Source organism: Cydia splendana, chromosome 7 (genome assembly GCF_910591565.1).
Source record: "Cydia splendana chromosome 7, ilCydSple1.2, whole genome shotgun sequence".
Classification (NCBI taxonomy): Eukaryota; Metazoa; Arthropoda; class Insecta; order Lepidoptera; family Tortricidae; genus Cydia; species Cydia splendana.
Genome location: NC_085966.1, coordinates 15,650,668 through 15,672,003, shown reverse-complemented (window position 1 = coordinate 15,672,003; position 21,336 = coordinate 15,650,668). Strand labels below are relative to the sequence as shown.

Here is a 21,336-nt window from a genome sequence, read left to right as displayed (position 1 = left end):
CTGTGTGATTGTTGCAGCTGACAACCAGGAACATCTAATATTAAAACTGGGCAGAGTGATGCAGCAAGTCGCAGCGTGGTTCACGGCAAACGGTATGTCCCTCAATATCGATAAAACTAATATTGTCCATTTTGGCCTGAGAGGAACTAGAGAGCACAACCTCAACATCACTTGTAATGGAATGCTAGTCCCACAAGTTGACCAGGTAAAATATTTAGGCCTTACATTCGACTCCGGTCTAACATGGGGACCACATATATCGATTGTCTGTGTGACCGCCTCGCTGCCGCTTGCTTCACGCTCACAAGGTTGTGCCAAAATCTGCATCCCGACAATGTCAAGAAAGCTTACTTTGGCTATTTCCACTCGTTATTAACGTATGGAATAGACCTATGGGGTGATGCCGCGGAGCGCGAAAGGGTATTTAAACTAGAGAAGCGTGCAATTCGTGTAGTCGCCGGTGTGTGGGACCACCCAGCCAAAGAACTGTTCACCAGTAACAAAATCCTAACACTACCCTGCCTTTATATCCTAGAGGTAGCTAAACAGGTAAGGTTTAATCTCGAACAGTTCCAGTATAATGCCGTGGAATCCAAATACAACTTTAGGCACCGCCACGAACTCCGTCCACCACTCACACGGCTAGCTAAATCTAAAAATGTCTGCACACAATTGGCCCGAAAATCTAAAACCGAGTCTCTGAAGACATAAAAACTGCGAATAGCAATAACACATTCGTACTCAAACTTAAAAAATACCTAGTCTCTGCTGCCTACTATTCGTTGAATGAATTCTTCGTATAGATGAATTTATAATAATGTATGCACTTCTTGCTTAATTTTAATAATAAAATGTATATGTAAAATAATGTATTTTAAATATAGAATAGTAATATACCTAATAATATGACGTGTAAAATTGTATTGGTTTTATGAATAAATTATTGTATTGTATCATGCATCCCTGCACATCAGTTTCTATGTAAAATATTTTTCACACACACAACAACTTTACCCCTTTGTAAAACATATAATTATTGTTGGGTATATACTCTCAAGTCTTTTGCGTCCATGGAGCACCTAAATTAAATATGTTATTATGCCATTGTATGCATAATGATCCGCAATCAACAAAAGTCAAATTAGGTAGAACTAATTTATCGAACGCAAAGTAAATTCACAATGTCTTTATCAACATGGCAGTGTGGTCACCGTCACCTTATTTGTGGTAACCCTACGCGAACATTTATTGGTTCTTTGCACTCACCGAACGCGAAGCATCCTGTCAGGAATATCCACAACGTCTTTGTCAGCATGGCTGCGTGGTCACTGCACGGCGGTGGGGGGGAACCGTCGCCGCCGCATTTGTGGTGACACTACACTGCACCGCATCACTCACTTAGCACATTTATTACACTTCCGTCACCTGAAACAAATAAGAAAATTTGTTTACATTTTACAATATGGCAGCAGAAGATTTACTATGGGCGGCTGCCAAGCCAAGACCCTTTCGTGTCGTTTTTCGGACTCATTTTTATCATTAACTGTGTTATACATATAGGTACGTGTACATATCTTTTAAAACGCAGTTTATGACAGTGTAGCTTTCAAATACAAACACAATCACACTTCAGTGGGTCGCAATGACACTATACAAAGCAAAGGATGTTACGTTTAGCGAACTAGCAAAATGGTTATGCCAGCTTTGTTCAGTACGTCAGTTGCACAAATCCAACCAGCTTTTAAACGGCGATTTGAAATGATACCTTAATTATAAGAGAATAATGTTGCATTTTGTAATCGGACAGATTATTGTAATGTGAGCTTGTGAAAGTTAGCTTTTGCACGTAGCGGGCAAAGCTATTAGCTATCAAATGCACGCTGCAGTTCACAGCTGTGAGCCTGGTACAGAAATCGGTGGCGCTGAAATCTGCTTGTGGGGTTCTAAATGTTTTAATAGCCTATAAACCATTTTAAATTAGGTATTAAAAGATATGATGATTTTTGTCAAATAACTCGTTACTTACTCGTGACTAACTCGTTAATAACTTACTTTGTGATTCTGGGGTGGGTAGATACGTAAAAAAAACAAGCTGAAAGTTTTGGTTGCATTACCATATTGATAAACAATAGTATTATAGTTTTCGAGTTATGATTTTTTAAACTTTTAACTTTTGTTATGAAATTCCGGGGTTCCCATACAGGACGACTAAAAAATAACTGCATTCCTGTTGCCAGGGAGGGTTTGGGATTATACTGAGCAACTTTTACTATGGGACCAACCCCAAAATCGCGAAAAATATTTGCCTGTTTCATACATTTTGGCTGGTCCATTTTCTATGGAAGGGTACTTTTTTTTTCGTGATTAGGGGGTTGGTCCCATAGTAAAAGTTGCTCAGTATAATCCCAAAACCTTAATCCCGGAATTTCATAACAAAAGTAAAAAGTTAAAAAATCATAACTCGAAAACTACGAAAAATCGGCTAACATACATGGGGTATATTCTGATACCACGACGTGAGGAATCTAAAAAAAATTGTTGGATGTCAAGGTTTGGACCATCCTGTATAATACTTTTGAGTTTAAACCTGTCTAAAAACTATAGTTAGTAATACTCACATATCCTGTATAACAACTCAATCCATCACACAACGCAACTAGTCGCTAGCTTAGAGATAACTGGGAACATTCATGTGAACAAACAAGCAGCCTCTAAGCTTCCAACATAAACACATATACAGTGTAAACATATAACGTCACTCGATATAACGATTCACTCCATTATTGGCTATAGTTGCTTCACTTTCATATTAATTTCTCTCTATATAACGAAAACTCTCTATGGCGTCGAAAAATGTTTAGTTCGGTCCCTCGAGTGTTGCCATATAGAGTTTACACTGTAACTAAATTGGTAAAACTGAACTTTACCAATATAAGCAGGTTTAGGTACATAAATTTACGAGTACTCTAAGTTGAGTATAGTTTACAGGGAATATTTAAGTTGCCACAACGACCTAAACCCCAATTAGGAGCGAGAACTTGCATACAATATTCGATACATTTGCTAACTACAGAGTACAGTCAGCAGCAGAAGTTGCTAAGCGGGCCAGGTGTTCAAAATAATCTTGACGCGACTTTATTGTTACGAGAATAAGAGCGTGTCAAGGTAATTTTGAACACCTCGACTGCTTAGCAACTTCTGCAGCTGACTGTACAATGAATTCAGTCGATCGACCAAATACCGCAATGTTACCAATTAAATCATAATTTCAAGTTCTTTCGTTCGAAGAATATCTTCATTATTTACTTATAGTAATTAATTGAATTAGTTTCCTCAACAATCATTTCGGAATCAATTTGAAGAATATCTTCATTATTTACTTATAGTAATTACTTAATTGAATTAGTTTCCACAACAATCATTTCGGCATCAATTTGAAGAATATCTTCATTATTTACTTATAGCAGCTTATAGTAATTACTTAATTGAATTAGTTTCCACAACAATCATTTCGGAATCAATTTAAAGAATATCTTCATTATTCACTTATAGTAATTACTTAATTGAATTAGTTTCCACAACAATCATTTCGGGATCAATTTGAAGAATATCTTTATTGTTTACTTATAGTAATTACTTAATTGAATTAGTTTCCACAACAATCATTTCGGAATCAATTTGCAGAATATCTTTATTATTTACTTATAGTCATTAATTGAATTAAATAGTTTCCACAACAATTACTAGATTAATTTTGCATTGCTTTCCCGCTAAATACTAACAAGTTAGTCAGTAGTTTATTAACTTCAGTCAAGATGCATAGAGAGGGTAAACCTAACCCAATAAGGTCAAGTTTCTCCCAATGGTTTGAAAAGTCTGTCGAATCAGATAACAGTCGCTTTTGTAAAAACTGGTGCCTGCACGAATACTTGGGATTAAGATGCCAAGCCAACTCTTGATAAGTTTATATTTTAGATAATACATATAATGAATTTAGGGTGGTTCAAAAAACATTTTTTTTTATTTTCCTACGGGGCACCCCCTTATTTTGTTACACTTATTATGCTGATAAAATACACCAAGTTTCGTAATTTTATCTCAACTACAAGGGGGTGCTACAACACTTTGAAATTTTTCAAAGTTGTATGAAATCCAAAAAAAAAAAGTTTTTATTATTCAGAATTTTATTTAAGTATCTGGTTTCACACTATTTGCACATGTGATTTATAAGTTTTTAAGTAGAAAAACATTTTTATTTCTATTTTTTATAATTTTTCAAAAGTAAGATTTTTTGAATTTCGCCTAAAAAAGTCATAAAAACTAGAAATAAAATTTTTTTTTTACTTAATAACTTTTAAATCACACTTTCAAATAATGTGAAAACCACTACTTACATAAAAATCTAAAAAAAAATAAAAATCTTACTTTTGAAAAATTATAAAAAATAGAAATAAAAATGTTTTTCTACTTAAAAACTTATAAATCACATGTGCAAATAGTGTGAAACCAGATACTTAAATAAAATTCTGAATAATAAATACTTTTTTTTTTTGGATATCATACAACTTTGAAAAATTTCAAAGTGTTGTAGCACCCCCTTGTAGTTGAGATAAGATTACAAAACTTGGCGTATTTTGTCAACATAACAAGTGTAACAAAATGAGGGGGTGCCGCTTCTTCTAACTAGAGTTTGAATTTTTCCCATACAAACGTGAACCACCCTAATAATGATCGACGTAATTTTACAATTAGAAGTATCGTTGTTGTTAATGATTGTATTTTAACGATAATGACACATTAAACGTTACTTGATGTTAGTTTATTCGATTATGAGGAAATTTAATATACTTCAAGGCTGTTATTTGCAATAAACTTTGTAGCTCCTAGCAATTAAATATGTATTAAACATGACTAAATCTTACCTTAAAAAATTATAATTAAAATTAAGCCTTAGGTATTTAGTATTGTACTCCTCGCCAAGTTTGAACTATAATATTTAAGGTATTCTGTAACTCATGACCATACAGTAAACTATTTTAAATTTTATTCCAAACGTGGAGAATATTATTGTGTAAAACAGTTAACACACAGATGAAGCGAATATTTAATTGGATGTCCCGTAAAATAGATTTCTCTCGAGACCTGCAACAAATTACGAACTAACTAAAATACCGACAGTTGACTCGTCAGGAAATTTTAATCTATATTTAACGGTACCGTGAAATCCAGTTATAAGAAAAATCGTGTTTTTTTTAACCTTTCTTGAAACTATTTTTAACTGGGATTTCTCAGTGAAAATAGGATTTCTGTCAAAACTAATTTTGACAATGTGTCTTGGTGAAAACTAGTTTTGACTAACAGGCCTATTCGGATTTCGAGATAATCACAAGATCTAGAGACGATTTAGAGATCAACTAGATCTACATTAGATATCGACTAGATGTGACTTGGATATCTAAGTCATAACTTGTCGAAATCGTTCAAGAGGACCTCCAGAATCGCGGAAACGTCAAATTTGACATATCTATCTTACAAATATCTTTAAATTATTCATATCGTAACTTGTTGAAGTCTAGTAGAAATCTAATTCATTTTCCGAATCGAGCCGTAATTGTTCAAAAACTAAGTAATTACTGTTTAAGGATGATTCACACTAGACCGGGCCGGAGCTTCCGGCGCTTCATTTTCTATGGAAAGCACCACGTGATCAAATATCAGCCGTCATAGAAAACAACATGTCGGACACCTCGCTGGTCCGGGCCCGGCCCAGTCTAGCGTGAGACATCCTTAAACTAGTTTTTACTAAAAAAAAAGCAAATTAAATTTAGGTTTTTTTTGGTAAAAAAATTACTAGATAGAGGTGAAATTATATTTTGTCTGTAATTATACTCGTCTCCTTGTCCAAGAGGAATTACAAGTAGTAGCGCCCATTGTGCCGCGCGAATCACTGTTTTCAAAGCTAAAAATTTAAAAAGAAAAAACACCTCTCATTTGACAGTTGTTTGACAAGCCATAACGTTCTAAGTGCTCGGCGCGGACCGCTGTCGCCTCTTGTTATTTTATGAAAAAATCAAGTGATTTCTAATTGAGTTGTGTTTAATTAACATTTTTAGTAAATATGATCAATGTGTTACACATGAAGTATGGTGTATATGTGGGGTTTCGTGTGCGCATGATGTATCACAAGTTTCCTAGCAATGGAAGGAACGGATGGTTTGTTGTTATTGGTAAACAAATATTCATCATTTGAGGTATGTTTTGACATCATATTTTACAATAACATACGAAATATTAATACTGGAAGAAGTTCAGACCTACATTGCTTATATTACAATAACGAGTTTAGGTTATTTTTCGGAACTCGGTAGAAGCATAGACAAATCTAGTTTATCTAGATGCGGTTTCATAGTGATGTTTTTAGTAATTACGTGCTTTTACCGGTTTTTTTGTGCTAGGTTGGTATAGACCTGGTATTTTACTTTTTTTAATGTGTCACGTAAGACAAACGAAATGACCGTTTTTTCTTTCGATTTGAACTTCGGCAACAACGCACTGTCACTTTTCTTGTTACCTTATTCATCGGATTTTCTAACGAAAAATGGCTAAAAGAAGAGCCGAAGAAAGCGAAAAAGAGTATATTAAAAGAAAACTAAGGAAACTTCAGAAGAAATTAAAGAAATTACCTTCGGAACCTGTAAATCCAGAAGCTGAAACGACACCGCCGAGGGAGACGCAACCTTCACCATCAAACCCACAAATTCCAACAGAACAACATAATGATGAAGAAGAGACGGCTAATACTGAACATTTGGATACTGGTATGTTTAACTATTACTAACTGTCTTCAGTATTTGATCACATCCAATATTACTTTGAACATTTGGGTCATACAGATGTTAAAATAGACAAGAAGCGCTACCACGCAGCGGGTAGACATACTTGCTTCCCCTTTTACTGGAAAAGTCATACACATGTTTAAAATAGGCAAGTAAGCGCTACCACTCAGCAGGTAGACATACTTGCCTTCTCTCTTTACTGATAGAATCAAATTTTTACTGTTCTCTCCCTCCAGTCCTGTCACTTGACACACGGTTGTTTTTTTTTTTTTTTGTTTACTGCAAGCAAGCGCTAACATTCTACGGTTAGACAAGCTTAAAATATTATCATTACAATTATTATTTTTTGTGTAATGCGCTATCACTTAGCGGATAGTCTCACAAGCTTATCATATATAGATTGTTTCTCACAACATTGTATATTTTGGAAAATTACAGAGGATGTGTTACCAGAAGAGTTTCTTCTCGCCTTGGGCACAGAGGGAGAAGAATGTGAAGAAAGAGGCCCAGAAATAAGAGGAGAACTCGCAAGTAGGTGGTCAAGAATCATGTCAACGGGGCTGGGTAAAGATACAAAAGAGAAAATTTTGAAAAAATACCCAGCACCTGAAAACTTTCTTAAGGAGGCTCCACAAATTAATCCGGAGATTATGGCATCCCTCTCCGATGTCTCACAAAAAAGAGATAAAAGAATAGTCCATAGACAAAACCTGACACTAAAAGCATTATGTGCCTTGGGCAAGACACTTACGAATGTGCTAAAAGGAAACATTAACTCAAATGCAATTATAGAGGAAATTAATGACGCTGCAAAAATTATGGCCGAAGTATTCTATGAAGACTCCGGATCCAGGAAGTTTTTTGCTCTGGCTGGAGCAAACCCTACTGTGAGGGAAGCAGTGAAGGACAACAAACCGGATGAATTCCTCTTTGGAAAAGACTGCGCAGAAAGGATAAAAGCGGCACAAACTATTAAAAAGACAGGATCACAAATCAAGAACCCGGAACCATCCACCAATACCAAACCAGCAACTAAACAACCTCAACAAAAAAGGCAGGGAAACTGGAGGGGCCCGCCACAGCAGTACCAGCGAGCCCGTGGCGGGCATCGCCAAGCCCCAAAGAAGTACCACCACCCACCTCAACGCGAACAGAAGCGTCACTATCACCATCACCGGAGCCGCCCCACCTACCGCCGATTACTGATGATGCCACTATATTAAATTGGGTCCAAGGCTATGAAATCCCTTTCATAAACATACCACCTTCACATAGAACATCGCCACAACAGTGGTCTAAAAAAGAGAGTATGCTGATCAGTCAGGAAATTAATAAACTTATAGCTTTGGGTGCAGTATCTGCCTGCACCTATAATAAAAATCAGTTTACATCCCCAATATTCCTGGTTCCTAAACCAAATGGCTCTTACAGATTTATCTTAAATCTTAAAAAGCTTAATGACTATGTAAATACAGAACACTTCAAATTAGAAGATATAAGAACTGCATGCAAACTAATGACAAGAGATTGTTATATGGCTAATCTTGACCTTAGTGAAGCTTACTTTTCAGTACCCATTTCGGATAGCTCCAAAAAATATTTAAGATTTGAATTCAATGGACAGTTATATGAGTTCAATGCTTTACCGTATGGCCTATGTACAGCCCCATTTGTTTTCACAAAAATAATTAAGCCAATAAGTACATATCTTAGAAGCAATAATGTAATACTGACATGTTATCTAGATGATATCTTACTATTTGGAGATTCTAAAAAAGTTTGTACTGATAACTTAACATTAGCCTGCAACCTTCTACAAGACTTAGGCTTTGTAATCAATTTTGAAAAGAGTACCCTTATACCAGACAAAATATGTAAATTTTTGGGCTTCTTGTTAAACTCTACCAATATGACATTAGGTGTACCAGAACAAAAACAACTAACACTTTTAGAAAAAATTTACTTGTTTCAACATAAATCATCTTGCAGCATTAGAGATTTCTCCCAATTGTTAGGATCTCTGACATCTATTGCCCCAGCTGTTCCCTACGGCTGGGTGTATACAAAAATACTCGAAAGAGAAAAATATTTAGCCCTGTTAAAACATAATGACAATTATGATGCCATAATGACGCTTCCTAAAAACATCTACTCAGAGCTACACTGGTGGAGTAAAAATATATGTCGGGAATTGTGGGCGTATCATACTATCGGCAGCACATCAGAACCTTCAATCGTGGATGACGAGGGCCTTCAATGAAATACGATGTTCAACTCACAATCTTTACTGCACAAGACTCATTACAAATCACAGCACGCGTTACGTTTCTTATCTTAAGCAAACTAGTGGATTAGACCCAGGAGCCGCCACAGACGTCATCTTCCCCCGTTCGTTCTCATCGTTCTCCTTCTGAAGATTGATTGACAGCATAACTTCAATTGTTCTGGACTTCAATTGTTTTAAGAGCGCACTCTATGACGTCTTGGCGGAACTGCGTCGAACGCCACTCAAGTGTACGTAACACCCTAGTTTGCTCTATTTGTCAAGGTTTGCATGACAAAACGCCTCTTGAAGGCGATAGATGGCACATTTCAGCCATTCTCCGACACGGCCAATCTGACATTGTACGGGTCCCTCCGTACGTTATCCATCCCCCTTTATGATTTTCACTGGTAGACTAGAGCGAAGATGAGATCTTCTTCTCCCAAAAGAGACTGTAGAGCGCAGCAGATCATCTGCACCACCACGGCATCCTGACATTGTATGCATCACTGCATACATCTGCGGACAGAATACAACAATCTGAGGTATCTAAGCTCATTGCTCGGCCTACCTGACCAAAGTAAGTTCCTCCATAACTTTTGGATACTGACAGGCAACTCAACTCAACTCTTTCAATAACACGCACATAGATCATTGTTGTGAATGAACAAGTTTAGCATCAGTAGCATCACGATATTCAATCAGGCCATATTTCAACGGAAATGGGGTAGAGATACATTTCGAACAATTCATTAAGAGACTTAAAATGCAACAGCGTGAAAATAATATCACCATAATCCAAACAGCGTGAAAATAATATCACCATAAAGATACAATACAAACTAGCTTTTAAATGAACCTCACCACAGAGATTCCCCTCAGTTGAAACACATCTTGTATTGAGTTCTCGAAAATAAATGGTTTTCCATATTTAACTGATTTTATGAACATTATCTGCGCACCTATTCTTTACTTAAACGTTTAGTATTCCCTAAAAGTTTAGTGTTCCCACTAATAGATTTTCTTATTTGATTTCATTGATACCTTGATCCAGATCTATTTGCCATTTTAATCATTACCTCAAAATGTTAGCTAGGATCACAGAAAACAGCGATGAAATTAGTTTATCCGTTTGAAAGATACTTGGCAGCACGCACACAATGGCCTCTCACCCAAGACGCGTGTATCATCTCCGTTATCTTATGGTTAAAATGTTTAGTAAGTTTGATTTAAACTAGTAGTTCGCCCCGAACTGAGAACTCGCGGTTCGCCAAAAAGTTAGATCAATTTAATGAACCTACTACTTAGTCGGCAAAGGATCGAAAACCGCATGTGATTTATTGCAAGGTCTGCGGAGCCCATCACAACACCATAGAGATTAAAATAAACTGTATCTGTGGTAAGCCGTTATCTTTCTTGTCAAATGTCAAATATCTATTTCCGAGCACTTTCATTTGATACCAAACTCGACCATACTTTCTTGCAAATAAGATGACCAGAAAAGCAAGACCCCTCACAAATAGCTTTCTAGCCTTTTAAGCTCTTCTAACTCAATAACACCTTGATCGAGCCTGCTCATAATTTAATGACTAAAATACAATGCCCTCAACTACACGTTTACCCAATTTCATTTAAATTAGAACAAATTTACTTAAGTTATTGTGTATCAAACTATCCTCTGATAGCTCAGCTTAAAAACATCGAAATGCCGGGACGTGCCCCTAGCCAGCCGTGTGTTCCAAGTTGAATGTAAGAACTTCACTTCGCTTCGCTCGCTCGTTCGATCACCCGCCTAAGTATAAAAAGATTGAGCCAGGTCAATTGATTTCAAACCAGCTTTCTACCATACCCTGAATATTTTGATTAAATTTTGGCACCATTAATTATTTGTGTATTCCTAAACACAATCATTAATTCCATAAACAAAAAGAAGCATATTGTAATTAATCGACACGTAATTTTAAGTTTCGGAATAGGACTACGACAGTTTACTTATTCGATTCTCATATTAAATAGTTTAAACACGTACCAAAATTGCGTTCAGTTCAGTTTAAACCGACTTCTCTATTTTATTCCTTCTGTACGGACAACACATTTACAAGACAGCTTGAGAAATTTTCAAAACTTGATATATTATCAGGTTAGTCCAGTATTATACTTTCTACGAAAACCAAATTGTATTTTTTTTTATCGCTTTCATAATTTTTATTAAGAAAAAGGCAAGAAAACTTGATCATTATGTGATATTTACACACTGACACGACTTGTCTTTAGCTGACTGACACAATACTTCAAAAACCAAATAGCTCTCAAAGAGGTTCAAAAAGGTTGAACATGCATGAAATTAATAAAGAAGTTCACAACTCGTTTAACAACGAACGATCTAGCGTAACAGGTATTAGTGGCAGAATTTCTATTCTAAATCAAACCGCTGTAGGTACTCAAATTTTGCTAACTTCTTTATCGATCAAACAGAAAATAAATGCGTTCGACTCTATTCGCTAAACATCGACTACTAGTTTCGTAAAAGATCATAAGGAACATTATAATTACTGTAAGGAGTACGAACAACTTTTTGTACTAGTTCCATAACGTGCGTAATAGCGTACGTAGTAACATACTTTAATAATTTTGGATAATAAGTGTAATAGACAAAGCGTTATTTTCCCTTTTTTTTTCAAGTCTCATTTTTGCTGCTTTCTACCGAAAAATACTAAAATAGCATGCCAAAACCGTTCTGTCATTTGCCTTCACATTAAAGGGGAACAATAATTTTAACCATAATATGAGGAATTTTAAAATTTGTTTTAAATCACGTTGCGTGTGTTTTGTCCCTGATGGACGCACGCGCGCACAGCTTTGAGTGTCGAGCGAAAAACTAAAAATGTGTCTATCTGCACATAATCATTGACACGTTTTTTTTTTCTTTGGCATACACACATAATTTATCATTAATACTTTCTTTTCACATACATCAACCAATGCCTACAAGTCAACACCAACTTCCAAATAACAGTGCCAACACCTTGGCTTTACAACAGCTTGGTTCCAACACACAGCTAGCCTCATCGCCCGGTCCGAAACCCCCATGAATTGCAGTTACGAATAGGACTGTGCCCTCCAGCACCCAGCCCTCAAACGCCCTCTGGACAACTCAGGTTCCGGTTGCGACCGCCAACTCAAGTGATGAACCTCTCAAATAAACTATCCTCAAAGAGGCATGAACTTCACGTTTCGTTTCTTACGACAATGTCATAAAACCAACGCGGAAAGTGGTATACCTACGTAGAGAAATCTAATCCCAAAATGTGTCCCTTTAAATAGGTAGTGTTTTAATAAATCAATGAATAATATCCTTCTCAAACTGCTTACTCAGCTATTATTATTCATGCAATATGCAAAATTATCTTAACCCATTGAGTGATAAAAGTCAAATCAAGTGTCAAATCGAATCCTCCAAAGTTAATCAATTAATTTTAAATTATTTTATCATTGTTCATCAAATTCAATTTGATAATCATAATGGCCCTTTGACAGATACACATCGCAAACAACATATCACTGAATCACAGAATTATTGAAAAATTAAATGTCGGGTCCAAATTTAAAATTGTTCTGTAGGTACTGTAAACTCCAAAATCTGACTGCAAAAATGACTACAAAAGGATTCCTTCGGCTTCGATGCGGTTAAAATAATCACCATTTAGGTTCTTCAAATAGGAACACACAATTTTCACTCATTACGTTTACGTTTCGTTTTGACTAGTTAATTTTGGATGTGAAGTCATTTTAAGTAATCAAAGGAATGCACAATTGCACATGATTAAAACTAAGTCAGAACTATCCGTCAACGGTCATGAACTTTACCACTAAGTTCTCGGTTTACTTTTCATATCAAAAAAATATCACGCACATACTTACCACCATCATAGGCACAAGCTAGCAAAATAGAAATCATACTTAAAGGTGAGAATTGTATATTCACAGTCTGATCGAATAATGGCATCAACCACTCGTGACGCTTCTCACGATAATATTATTTGGTCCACGACACAATTTGAAATAGTACGTCTCCACACAAAAAAAATTAAGGTGCATTTTGCTAGAAGCTATTCAAGTTGTGACGGTATTACATGCCATAGTGCTCAGAAAATCGTTAAACAGCCTTACATCGTCTTAACAGCAGATTACAAGTCCACGTACCAAAAGTTTTTTTACATACATTCTGATTCTGACCATTAAAGGCTAGAGTAGATATCTCGTAGGTAGGTATCTGTTCTCATATTTTCCTAACTAGAACCCATCACGCCGGCTTTGTGAGGTACACTCAACACAGTTACAAATCATAAAACAATGGACGCAACTCACGCGATTTCCAACTTCCAGCGACAGTCTGGCAACCAGTAAATATGCAGCTCCTCTCAGCTTCTGTAAACAAACTAAGGCACCCACGTTTCTGCAACCGCAGCTCCAACCCGTGCGAGATGGGAGATCTCGCAGCAACTATCTTCATTCTTCATGGTGCAAAGGACTGTAAACGTATTACTTAGAGTTACAACATTAACAACATTCACGAAAATTTCACACAACATAACATAAAAAGCAATGCAAAAACTGGATCACAATTTATAAAATATCAAATATGTCAACTGTCATTTCACTTCAAATATTTTCCATCACGATACTTCTTTATTTTCCACCAGCGATAGCATGAGATTTCTTCATTTTCTAAGGCCTTTAAAATTCTTGAATTAAGAATGCCAGGGATTTTCAAAATCAGGGTAGATTTTTGGGACCTTCAGTCCACCTTCATTTGGCAAATTTGAGCTTTCAAGAGGAATTCCGTAGCGAATTCCCTGTGTTCGGCCACACTTCTGATGTCGGGAATTGTGGGCGTATCATACTATCGGCAGCACATCAGAACCTTCAATCGTGGATGACGAGGGCCTTCAATGAAATACGATGTTCAACTCACAATCTTTACTGCACAAGACTCATTACAAATCACAGCACGCGTTACGTTTCTTATCTTAAGCAAACTAGTGGATTAGACCCAGGAGCCGCCACAGACGTCATCTTCCCCCGTTCGTTCTCATCGTTCTCCTTCTGAAGATTGATTGACAGCATAACTTCAATTGTTCTGGACTTCAATTGTTTTAAGAGCGCACTCTATGACGTCTTGGCGGAACTGCGTCGAACGCCACTCAAGTGTACGTAACACCCTAGTTTGCTCTATTTGTCAAGGTTTGCATGACAAAACGCCTCTTGAAGGCGATAGATGGCACATTTCAGCCATTCTCCGACATATACATAAACCTAATCAAATAAAACAGCATAGCTTCAATCTAGAAATCCATACAGATTCATCACTTACCGGCTGGGGTGCTGTAAGTGAGGGAAGAAAAGCATCAGGTTCTTGGTCACGTAAAGAGAAAGAAAATCATATTAACTTCCTTGAATTAAAAGCAGCCTTCTTAGGCCTCAAATGTTTCACTAAAGACCTGGAGAAGTGTGAAATTCTATTAAGAATTGATAATACCACAGCAGTATCATACATTAACAAATCTGGTGGAATACAATTTCCACATCTCAATAGCATTACTAGAGAAATTTGGCAATATTGTGAAGATAAAAAAATATGGATTTTTGCTTCCTACATTAATACTAAAGATAATGTTGAAGCTGATATAGAGTCAAGACGAGTAAATATAGAGTGGGAACTCTGCAGAAAAGCATTCCGTCAAATAACAGACAAATTTGGTAAACCTGAAATAGATTTGTTTGCATCAAGAATTAATTCTAAATGTGAGAAATTCATTTCCTGGAAATGTGACCCTGAAGCTTTTGCAGTAGATGCTTTTACCGTTAATTGGGAAAATATATTCTTTTATGCTTTTCCACCCTTCTCTCTAGTCTTAAAATGTGTTCAAAAAATCAAAAATGACAGAGCCACCGGTATATTAGTATTTCCATATTGGCCTTCTCAGCCATGGTTTCCTTTAGTGAATAATCTAATAATAGGAGATCTTCTATTTTTTGAACCTAACAAAAATCTGTTATCATCTCCTTACAGAGAGACACACCCTCTCCACCACCAGCTTACCCTGGCTGCAGGGCTGCTGTCAGCGAGGCATACGTGAGGAGAGGGACTCCAGCTTCAGCATTAAATATTATGCTGAACTCGCTGTCACTTAACACCATGAGGCAATACGATTCTCCTCTTAAGCAGTGGTGGAAATTTTGTAACACACATAAGTTAGACCCATACCAGACATCTATCCCTTACATACTAAAATTTTTAAGCGAGCAATTTGAAGGGGGCGCGTCATATGGCACCCTAAATTCCACTAGATCTGCACTATCTCTAATAATAGGTCCTCATATAGGTAGTGATGACAGGGTTAAACGATTAATGAAAGGAATATACAAATCAAAACCTCCAAAGCCTAAATACAATGTTACTTGGGACCCATCAATAGTGTTAAACTACCTATCTACATTACCTCTAATAAGTGTTCCCTTAGAAATATTAACAAGAAAACTAGTAACGCTACTAGCTCTGGCTACTGGACACAGAGTACAGACCCTATCACTAATTTCTCTTAATAATGTCAAATTCTCTAATGATATGGTTTCCATTTTCATCCCAGACATAATAAAAACATCCAAGAAAGGTAGTCTTCAACCATTGTTACAACTTCCAGTTTATGAAACAAAAATAGAAATCTGCCCTGTTAGAATCTTAAAGTCATACATAGAAGCTACAAAACCCTTAAGGTGTAATCAGAAGAGACTTATATTGACTTTTAAAAAACCACATCTCCCAGCTTCAACACAAACTATAAGCCGTTGGATTAAAAAGACTCTACAAGAAGCAGGTATTGATGTAAATACATTCACAGCACATTCCACAAGACACTCCTCTACTTCGGCTGCTCTGAGATCCGGGTTGAACATTGACCAAATTCAAAGAACGGCAGGTTGGTCCGAAAGTTCAGCCACCTTTGCTAGGCATTATAATAGACCGGTCACTCAGACCTTAAGTTTTAGTCAAGCAGTCTTAGACTCTGCTAACGGATAGTTAAGGGTACTCATACTCATGTATAATGTGATTTTATATATAAGATTCTAGAAATTACCTACTTCATTCTACTGAATTGTTACTTGAATTGTTTTAGTTACATGATGTCATGGTACTAACCAAATTTTAATGAATAATGTTATTATTTTTTTGAAGTTTAATTTTGTGTTTTTTAGTTTTATTTTTGAGGAGTAAAATAAATGTTATTTTAATTTTATAACTGTACTTGACATTTACTCACAACCCTACCTTTAAACATCTACTTGTAATTCCTCTTGGACAAGGAGACGAGTATAATTATGTGATCAAACGAACTTACCTTAAGTGAAGTTCGATCACAATTATACGAAGCTCCTTGTCCAAGAGGACAGTCCCAAAAACCCACCCGAAATTCTTACGAATTCCTCCCTTAATTATAATGTATAGGGTTGTTCATAAACCAATAATATCTTCAAACTATATGACTTGTCAAACAACTGTCAAATGAGAGGTGTTTTTTCTTTTTAAATTTTTAGCTTTGAAAACAGTGATTCGCGCGGCACAATGGGCGCTACTACTTGTAATTCCTCTTGGACAAGGAGCTTCGTATAATTGTGATCGAACTTCACTTAAGGTAAGTTCGTTTGATCACATAATAATCGTATTGTTATGTAACAATTTCATAACTTTTCCTTGGTCGGAGATAAGGGGTGAAGGGGGGTTTGTTTTTTTATATTTTCCTTATATATAGGCGTATTCTGATTTTAGTAACAGTTATGAATTAGATCTGGATTATCTGATGAATCTGACATTTATGAAAAACACGATTTAGTAACAGTTATGAATTAGATCTGGATTATCTGGATGAATCTGACATTTATGAAAAACACGATTTAGTAACAGTTATGAATTAGATCTGGATTATCTGATTAATCTGACATTTATGAAAAACACGATTTAGTAACAGTTATGAATTAGATCTGGATTATCTGATGAATCTGACATTTATGAAAAACACGATTTAGTAGCAGTTATGAATTAGATCTGGATTATCTGATGAATCTGACATTTATTCAGCCAGAAACTTTACTTTTGACACTGACAGGTCAGATCCATAAGTAATCCAGATCTAATTAATAGCCTGTTACTAAAGTCAGAATACGCTCGTTAAGCTCTTTGAAATGATACCCCACTTGACCTACATATGTAGTAACTAGACTTTGAAATTTTTCTTCAGTTTGATATACCCTTATGGACAAATTTCTCATACCGATATACACGCATATTTCTTAAGATTATGAGAAAAAACATTAAATCAACCTTTGAGAAACATAGTGATAACGCTCCGTTAATATTCTGATAGTCTCAAGTTTGATCGCGTAAAATCTGAGGAAATCCCCCAGAGTTTTTCTGATTACTTTGTTAAAACACGATATAGTCGATATATAAATTATAATACACATACAATTTCCAGGAACTCTAGCAATTTAATAAAAATATTTACTTTGTTCGCGAAACCTACTGACAGCGCAGCAATTTTTTGGACGTTATTACTGAAAAATATTACCGGCCTTGCCTACATGTCATGGAAACAAACTACGAATTATTTTACCCTCGACAAACGAAAACAATTAAAACGAAAAATTGTCTGAAACATATTGTATGTAACTATGTAGTATTTTTAGAAGCGGCAAGCTGTGCAAGCAAAATAAAAGTGGAAGGCATCCATCACAAACTTATGCTCCAAAAAGTTGCAGTATATTAGTTTTAGTTTTTCGAGGATGCTGAAAGAAAATTGTCGGTTCGGTAATAAAAAATCATTCGTACAGTCACCTATATCTATATATCGGCAAATATATCTGACATGATCTTATTTGTAGAGCCATAAGAGCGTGTTAATTATTTTTGCGGCCTTCGAAGAGTAACATATTATTACATCTTTGTTTCTTGGACCCGGCCACGCGCATATAAGCATTGATAAGGCTATTCTCCTCTACACTGGCTGATAACGTTTGTCCGAATCTTTGATCTAACTCATCGGATATTCCTCGGTTTTTTTTTTAAATAAACACAGCCTAGGTTTAACTTTCGAGCGATAATTCACAGCTACAATGGTCCACTTGACCACGCGCGGTAAAGCGTGCCGCGTGCCCACGGCCACGGCGCGCGGCTTTCTCTCGTGATCACTCGTGGATTACCGATACTTAACTATTTTCTACATCTTAACTATTAGATTAAGTATCAGACTACGTATATGTACGTATGCGTTTATAGTTGTGTCACTAACTTCCATACGAGATGAGATGTTGTATCTATATCCTATACTAGCGACCCGCCCCGGCCTCGCACGGGTTACACAAAACCTTAACAAATTATTATAATAATTAATTATTTAATGTAAACACCAAAACCATTTTTAAAAATCACTCTATAGACAGGTGAAAACCGCATGAAAATCTGTTCAGTACCTAGTCTAGTTTGTGAGTTTTTCGCGAACATAATACACACACACACATACAGACAGACGCAGCGGGGGACTTTGTTTCATAAGGAGTAGTGATAGGTACGCCAAATATTATTAGTCTGTGGTAAGCGTTATGGTACTTATGGTTGAGCTATAGAGAATGCCATTTAATAAATTTGTATCCTTCATTTGTGTTTGTTTTGTGAAGCAAGTAAAATTAATATTGAAAGGTTTTTATATGAAAAGATTACAGTTCAAAAGCACTGGTAGGGGGCTATTCATAAATTACGTCATTTCAAATTGGGGTGGGGGGGGGGGGGGTCTGGACATCGGATGATGGTAGCATGACGTAGGAGGAAACGGGGTCATTCGAAGCATGATTTTTGGATGATTTAAGGGGGGGAGGGGGAGTCAAAAATCGTCAAAAATAGATGACATGATTTATGAACAGCCCCTAGGTAGCGGCAAGAACGTGCGATTTTCAATTCGGTAGTCGCGGGTTCAAACCCCGACCGGTACCAATGAGTTTTTCGGAACTTATGTACCTACTATAGGTATTCGATTTTGTACTAAATGCGAGTTATACTTATGAGTAGTGTACGGACAAGTGGTGGCATTTTGAACAGAGCGGGAAACGCGACTCCGTTATTATGAGCTACTTGAATCTTCAGCAAAATTAAATACATGTGTATTAATTAAACCTAAGTATATATAGAGTACCTAATTAATAAATCCGCGTGAACGAACGAATGAGCAGTTTCGCAAATTAAGCCTGTATACTTCCTAGCTTAAAATATAACTTGAACCCCATACAAAATTTCATCCCCTTTTTAACCCCCCGAGGGGTAGAATTTCTCAAAATCGCTTCTTATATCTTGTACACTTTATAAATGTGACAACCACATGTGTTTAAAAAACAACCTGGTGTGCAAATTTCAACTTTCTATCTTTTGTAGTTTTGGCTCTGTGTTGATGAATCAGTCAGTCAGGACATACGCATTTATATAGATAGATAGATAAACGTTTTCTTTACTGCATTTCATTTTTTTCCATGACATTATCGACAGCCACGCATCCATAGAGTAGGCGGCAGCCAATAGGAAAAATAATAAAGTATTTATAAATACTTTTTACATCTCCCCCCTAAGGAAATATATTTTTTTAAATAAAATTTTCGCAAGCTCTCGAACTCTCTTCGGTTTCTTCTTCTTCTTCTGTAATGGGGACTGGAATAAGTTTTGTTGTATGGAAAAGGTTAATAGACTGCTTTTTTATGACTGATATCTACGCCCTATTATATAGAGTCTGAGATTTTCTCAGTAATTTTATAGGGTCCAATTTACAGCTCATCTAATTTCCTCCTATTTAGTTGGTTCCCATTTTCCACATACACTAAGTCTCCTTCATTAACTTTCGATTTTTGTCAAAAACTTTTTTATTGTAGTTGTGCGATTTTAGAGTGTTTTCAAACGCTATCTCTTTATCTCTAATCAAGACACTTTGCAATTCTTGCTTAAGTTCGTTTGCATATAATAGACTTACCGTTGTCGGAGTACCTACAACACAAATCTTCTTGAGCTAACTGTGGGGCTTAATGAATCTGTGTAAGAATGTCCAATGTTTTATTGGTGGCTTAGAATAAATAAGCTTGAATTCGTCAATCATTGAAGAGGGCTGATATTAGTACAGATGAAAAAAAACTGTAACGATATATAACTATGTTGTTGCCCACAACTATACGTGACTAAAAAACTAATGATTATAGAAGCTAAATAAGTAAATGCAATTACCCAATCATGTATCGGAGAAAGTGTGTGTAGAAAACTGTCGTTCAGCGCCATTCAATTCACATCCAATTGATTCGTTTAACAAAATAGAAAGTTCCTTAATGATAATAATCCTGTCTAGATCACGTTAACCACTAGAAATGTATTTTATAGCCGACACAAATCACAATAAAAATTCTAACGCACACACTTCTCTTTTATAAACAGGTTTTTCCGAAAAATAATTTAAATCGTTTTTAAAATTGTGAAATTTCAAAGTTGTGCAATATTTGATATCCAATCGAAAAGTTTGATAAATATAAAGATGGCGCCGCCGGCGTTGCGCTCGCGCCGGATCTCTCGGATGACTGGTCGCACGCAAGTCATGACCACGGACCCCACTACCTGACGTCATCAAACCGGTTTTACACCTTATTCAGTTAACAACAAGGCTGCTAACGCCTCGTCAATGAGATGTTTTGGTCTGCCAATTTGCTAAGTAATGCTGGGGAAAACACAAAATTGTTTGAGTGTTTACGGCCAGTGATCTTCGGCTAAATTAGAATATGTAAGTATATAGCTAAATGTTTAAAATTTTTGTTTTCAAAAATATTTTTCAGTTACTTAAAGGTTAGCTGGAGGAGATCCCTTAACGGGATACGTTCGCCTTAATCCGGGTAAGTTACTGTATTCTCTCTGTGTTATGTAACTACTTGTTTTGTGCAATAAAGTGTTTACTACTACTCGAAGAAAATATTCTTCATAATGAAAAAGAGAGTTTGAGTAAATATGTTTAAGAACTCAATTCAAGTTTTATAGTTACATGTGCAGTTTCTATAAGATAATAAGACTTGTTAACTTACAATTACACATAGTGATCCAAAAGACTCGAGCCTTTGGAGCTCTTTTCTTAGGGCTCGCCTCATCTCTTGAAGCCTAAAAGGCTA

At 36.1% G+C, this 21,336-nt stretch overlaps 1 protein-coding gene across 4 annotated transcripts in view; it reads right to left on the bottom strand.

Annotated features, from left to right (window-relative positions):
• The window catches only part of LOC134792362 (tyrosine kinase receptor Cad96Ca-like), a 100,806-nt gene that overhangs the window by 42,553 nt on the left and 36,917 nt on the right, over positions 1-21,336 (bottom strand). For 3 of the 4 annotated variants that reach the window (XM_063763640.1, XM_063763643.1, XM_063763642.1), the window contains exon 2: positions 1,267-1,425. In XM_063763640.1, coding sequence (XP_063619710.1) covers positions 1,267-1,315 — 49 coding nt within the window. In that variant the 5' untranslated portion in view covers positions 1,316-1,425. Of the gene's footprint in view, positions 1-1,266; positions 1,426-20,413; positions 20,563-21,336 lie in introns of those variants that run through there. The other variant, XM_063763641.1, reaches the window with a different exon arrangement.